Genomic DNA, 5,704 nt, shown 5'->3' on the forward strand with positions numbered 1-5,704 from the left:
ATCCCCACGTGCAAAAAACGTGAACAATACCTATTTATCTGGAGTGCTGGGTCTAAAGTCAAACCAAACATAGTCAATGCCCTAAAGTCAAATCTAAAGGCTATGGGAGGATTTACAAATCATCAACTCGTCTCACAGACTCACAATATCAACTCTTATCAGACTATAACTCGTTAGCGACTCAACAAGTTACTTTGGTGTGGTTAATTTATAACCATGGTTAACGAATTCGGTTGGATGGATAAACCGATAGAGACGTCCTTAGTTGTTCTCTGCTATTAACAGAGACGGCCTTAGCCGGTCACTTTTGTATTTATTTTATTTTTAAGGGTTTTTTTATACTATAAATACAGCATATTCGCCGTGTTTTCTCTTAGTTTGGCTTTTTTTTTTTTCACATTTCAGAGATATATATATATATAAAAGTTCTCTTAATTTTACGTTGTTTTTGGTGAATCTGTTAAGATATCAGATTTATGGAGATTCAAATCTACCTTTAGTCAGAGATTTTTGCGGGGATTGGTAGAAATCTCACGAAATCTGTTTTTTCGCAGAAGAATTTGTTCACTTCTTAGGGTTTTCGAGTCGTTCTGCAAAGACATTTAGTGATCTTATTGAATTTTTTTTTTTCTTTTTTTTCTTTTAATCTGTTTGAATCTTTCGAGGAATGGTGGTGAAGATGATGAGATGGAGGCCATGGCCTCCTCAATCTTCGAAGAAATTCGAGGTGAAGCTTGTTCTGCGAAGGATTGAAAATTTTGATCTTGTTTTGGCCTCGAGATTAGTGGTGGAGATCATATGGAAAGGTCCGAAGAACGCTTTGAGTTCTTTGAGGCGAACTTTGAGGAGGAACTTCACGAAGGAGGAAGAAGTACGGAGCGATGGTGTTGTTGAGTGGAATGAAGAGTTTCAGAACCTTTGTACCCTTACGGCTTACAAGGAGAACGTGTTTCATCCATGGGAAATCGGATTTACGGTCTTGAATGTGAGTTTGATTCTGTTTCTTTTGCTTCTTTTGAGTTATTGATTCGTTTGATCTGTAGCAATTTTTATTTTTTGTGGTTTTTCATTGAGGTTTCTGTGATTTGAGAGAAGATTAGGTTTTCATCGCTTGTTTGGGTTAATTTTATCGTTTGCTGTGTTTTTAGGTTTTATTATTCTTGCAGATATTCTATTAGGATGATTTTGTCTCCTTTTTCAGAGTCTGTAATGGCATCTTTATTCTTTTTTATTTTTTATTTTTAAATTTTTTTGGGTGTTAAAATGAACATATTTTTAGGTATATGATATTTATTTCTTGTGATTTTTCACAGGATTTTTATGAATTATTGTTTTTCCTCAGCAAATTTATCACTTGTTTGAAACCGAAGTTTGTTTCTACAGTGTAAGATTACTGTAAGTTTCAGTTATATTTTGTCAATAAAATTCGCTTTGGTTTGGGAATATTTGTGTGTAATTAAGGTATTTTACAATTGATTAGCAACATTGAGCCCTTTTTTGGATATAATTAATATTTTTCTTTAAAGGGTATTTGAAGCGTGGTTTCAAAACTCGTCCCAGACTGAGACGTATTGCCCGAGTTGTCTCGGTATCAGGCATGGACGAGATGGACTGACAAGTCAAATTTTCAAACAAGATTTAAGTCTCCACATACATTTTTCAAATTTAGGAACAAGTCGTCTCAAACGTATTGGAAAACTCGTCCGAGACGACTTGGTATCTGGCATGGACGAGACGAGACAAAAACCAAGTTTTAAAACCATGATCTGAAGCCTCCATTGATGAATATTTACTCTGATATTTAGAAATTGGCTTTATAAAGATTTGTTTTGATGTCTTGCTTTGCTTGCAACTTGCAAAAAGTTGAAAATGAGTTAGTACACTATTCATATTTTGGAATCTCTTCAAGTCCAGCTTACCCATAAAAAATAAATTTGGAATCTTAGTAACTTTTGTGGTAATATATTAGGTTGAACTTTATGATGGAATTTATGTTTGAGATCTTTCTTAGTTCGCCTTTAGGGTTTGGATTCTAACCATTGTTCAATATCACAATGAATGCTATAAAATTAGGCTTTTCAACTAATCAGGACTAATTGATTGAATTAGGACCCTATATCTCATATGGTATTTGATCTTCTTCAGAATATTTGGTATCACTATCTTATTGTAAATTTTAAGTGCCTTAGCCTTTAGAGAATTTTTATTTATTTAAAAGTAATGGTTTTTAATTCTCTTAATTTTCTTTTGGTGTCAATTTTGTTAAAATTATAATTGTATAAGAGGTCCCATCTATTTTTCAAGGAATAACATTAGTGGATGTTCCTTTTTAATTCTTATTTTATTACTTTCCAATTTCAGAATTTGATATTTTCCATTGCATATGATTGAACTTTACAATGGCTTGATGAGATTATGATGCCTTTGCTCCACTGTATTTTTTGGATTTTGGTTTTTAATAAAAACAAGTTCCCAATCTTTAGTTTTGTGCTCTTCGGCTTTGTAATTTTTTATTACTTTTAAAAGTCAAATATCTTTTCTTAGATTCTTTAATGTATTTGGGCTTGTACTTTGTGTTTGAGATGCCAGTCAAGTGGTCATTTCTATATGCAAATGTGCTTTTCCGTATAATGTGGACTCAATTTCGAGTTAGTCATCAATTGATTCTCTTATTACTCAAGAGTACTCAATAATTCATTTTTTTATTATTCAGGTCTTGAACCAAGGACCAAAGAATAAGGTCCCTATTGTTGGGACTGCATCATTGAACCTTGGCGAATTTGCACCTGCAGCAGAGGAAAAAGAGCTTGAAATTAATGTCCCTCTCACTCTGGTTGGAGGCAGTGCCGGGCCTCATCCTTCTCTTTGTGTATGGCCCCTCTTATTCATTTTGATGTCTAATTATCCCACTTGTAGTGTAACAATGGCTAGTTACAAATTCTATGCATCTCTGTCTTCAATTGCCTTTACAGGCAAGCTTTTTTTTTGTCCTTCTAATTTTTGTTTTTTTTTTTTTAACTTATTAAGTTTTATGACTCTTTCTTTCCAGTTCTCTCTCAGCTTAGTGGAATTGAGAACCAGTCAAGAATCATCAATGACTGGGCAGAGATTGATAGTGCCGGCTCCATTGTCACCCATGTCTGGAGAACCTCTTTCGACTGAGAAAGACGAGCTTTCTGCCCTTAAAGCAGGTTTGAGAAAAGTAAAAATACTTACAGAATATGTATCTACTCGAAGATCAAAGATGCCGTGCCATGAGGGAGAGGACAGTGAGGGTAGGTACTCTGCTAGGAGCGAGGATGCTGAGTACACATACCCATTCGACACTGAGTCCCTCGATGATCTAGACGATGGGGAGTTGGAAAACGAAAAGGATGATTCTAGTCTTAGAAAGTCATTCAGTTATGGAACTTTGGCGGATGCGAATTGTGCTGGTAGGTCATATTTCACAGAAATGAGGATCAATGGAGAATCTGAGGATTGGATTTACTACAGCAACCATAAATCAGACGTGGGTTGCTTACATGTTGAGTATACTACGACGTCAGTTTCGGAGCAGTCTTTCCCGCAGAGTTCAAAGCGGTGGAGCATCCTATCTTGGAGGAAGAGAAAGCTGAGCTTCAGATCTCCTAAAGCCAAAGGAGAGCCACTATTAAAGAAAGCATATGGAGAAGAAGGTGGGGATGACATTGATTTCGATCGTCGACAACTTAATTCCTCCGACGAATCTTTATCTCTTGGTGTAAGCATCCTTTCTTTCTTTGTATATGAACTTGTTTTGTGCCCTAAAATTCTGTTAAACAAAATCTCTAAAATTACATTGCAGTGGCATAAGGTGAGTGAAGGTTCAATTACCAACCGATCATCAGTCTCTGAATTTGGAGACGATAATTTTGCTGTTGGCACGTGGGAGAACAAAGAAGTGGTAAGCCGCGATGGACACATGAAGCTTCAAACTCAAGTATTCTTTGCTTCTATTGATCAACGGAGTGAACGAGCCGCGGGTGAGAGTGCATGCACAGCGCTGGTTGCCGTCATTGCTGATTGGTTCCAGAACAACCAACATGACATGCCCATCAAATCCAAGTTCGACAGCCTAATCAGAGAAGGCTCACTAGAGTGGAGAAACCTCTGTGAGAACGAGACCTACAGGGAACGATTCCCTGACAAACACTTTGACCTTGAGACGGTCCTCCAGGCCAAAATCCGTCCTCTCACCGTTACTCCAGAGAAATCGTTCATTGGGTTTTTCCATCCTGAAGGAATTGAAGAGGGAGGTTTTGATTTCTTGCATGGTGCAATGTCATTCGACAGTATCTGGGATGAGATCAGCTGTACTGCATCGGACAACCCACGGATCTACATTGTCAGCTGGAATGACCACTTTTTCGTACTCAAAGTCGAACCAGAGGCCTATTACATCATCGACACATTGGGTGAGAGGCTTTACGAAGGGTGCAACCAAGCTTACATCTTGAAATTTGACAGTGACACAAATATCTACAAACTGCCCAGCGAAGCCCAGTCATCAGAAGAGAAATCCGAAACCAGAAACCAGAACAATCCAAAAGAATCACCAGTAACAGATTCAACGGCAACCAAGCCCAAGGAATTAGGAACAACTAGTGGGGGAGAAGGGGAGGTAGTATGCAAAGAGAAAGAGTCGTGCAAGGAGTACATTAAGAGCTTCTTGGCCGCAATCCCTATCAGGGAATTGCAGTTTGATATCAAGAAGGGATTAAGAGATTCAACCCCACTTCATCATCGATTGCAGGTCGAATTCCACTATACCGAGTTTTTAAGGCCAACTCCCGTACCTCAAGCAACAACAATAGAAGCGACGGTAGAAGTGAGGGTGCCTGTTAAAGATTTGTGTAAATTGTAAGGAAGTGTGATTATTTTTAACTATGACTTTATTTTTTAAACTTTTTCTTGAGGTGAATGGGTTAAACTAAAAGAGAAGCCCATGAGAGTTGAGTGTTTTTCTTAAGCTAATCTATGTTTGATTGGGGGTGTTGGTGTGACTCCTTTCTAATTAATTTTTTTTTTTTTTTTGTTGTTGTTTTTGTTTGGTAAGGGTCTTCTGGGCTGGGACTGCATTGTACATGAATTTTGATTGGCTTCTTTCTCAATTGTAATATCTGTTATCTATTTAACTATTATCTTTTAATCTGTAATTAGGATCACATTTTGTTGGGCAGGAACTCATGATTTGCTGAGTTGAACCGGGGAGTTTCGGGCCGAGTCCCCTTGAAATCTAAGGAATTCGAGTTGATTAAATGAATCTTAAAACTATGGTTTATGAGTTCATCTAGTTTGTGGAAGAGTACAAAATCAATTATTGGGATGATCATAGACATTGATTGTATCAAATGTGATTCTAGCCTTTGGTGGGACCCATCAAATGATAGGTTGTTTAACAGAGTACTTTTTATTATTTTATTTTAAGAAAATTAAAAAGATTCTTTTCCAATGTTCGGCTGTGGTTTTGTAAGAAAAGTTTAAGATTGTGTACTTTGAGATATGAATTTGTTTTTTTGGCTGGAAAGGGAATTTTAAGCAACCTCCTCGTGGTTTGTTTCTATTGTCTCTTACCTGTTGTATAAGTTACTGTGTGCAAAGAAAGAATCCAAGAAACTTAAAATTTAGGCCTAATATTTTTATATTATTAAAGAAAATGATACCACATTCAACCCAACATTAA

The 5,704-nt window shown here is 36.8% G+C and overlaps 1 protein-coding gene across 2 annotated transcripts; it reads left to right on the forward strand.

The window, feature by feature from the left end:
* Positions 1-417: 417 nt before the first annotated feature.
* Positions 418-5,156, forward strand: LOC147400210 (uncharacterized). 2 transcript variants are annotated; one of them, XM_086445822.1, is made up of 4 exons: positions 418-985; positions 2,714-2,869; positions 3,050-3,742; positions 3,827-5,156. In XM_086445822.1, exons 1-4 carry the CDS (start codon positions 668-670, stop codon positions 4,883-4,885), a joined length of 2,226 nt encoding a protein of 741 aa, XP_086301948.1. In that variant the 5' UTR covers positions 418-667; the 3' UTR covers positions 4,886-5,156. The 2 variants fall into 2 exon arrangements, with proteins under 2 accessions (XP_086301948.1, XP_086301949.1); XM_086445823.1 differs by lacking the exon at positions 2,714-2,869.
* The last annotated feature ends 548 nt before the right edge of the window (positions 5,157-5,704 follow it).

This window comes from Akebia trifoliata, chromosome 6, assembly GCF_017979445.1.
Source record: "Akebia trifoliata isolate Shusen 1 chromosome 6, ASM1797944v1, whole genome shotgun sequence".
NCBI classification, from domain to species: domain Eukaryota; kingdom Viridiplantae; phylum Streptophyta; class Magnoliopsida; order Ranunculales; family Lardizabalaceae; genus Akebia; species Akebia trifoliata.

Excerpts from the sequence above, each read along its gene's own strand:
- LOC147400210 (XM_086445822.1), top strand. The coding sequence starts at position 668 with ATGGTGGTGAAGATGATGAGATGGAGGCCATGGCCTCCTCAATCTTCG. Across the intron at positions 986-2,713 it reads TCGGATTTACGGTCTTGAAT|GTCTTGAACCAAGGACCAAA; the intron begins GTGAGTTTGATT and ends TTTATTATTCAG. Across the intron at positions 2,870-3,049 it reads GGCCTCATCCTTCTCTTTGT|TTCTCTCTCAGCTTAGTGGA; the intron begins GTATGGCCCCTC and ends CTTTCTTTCCAG.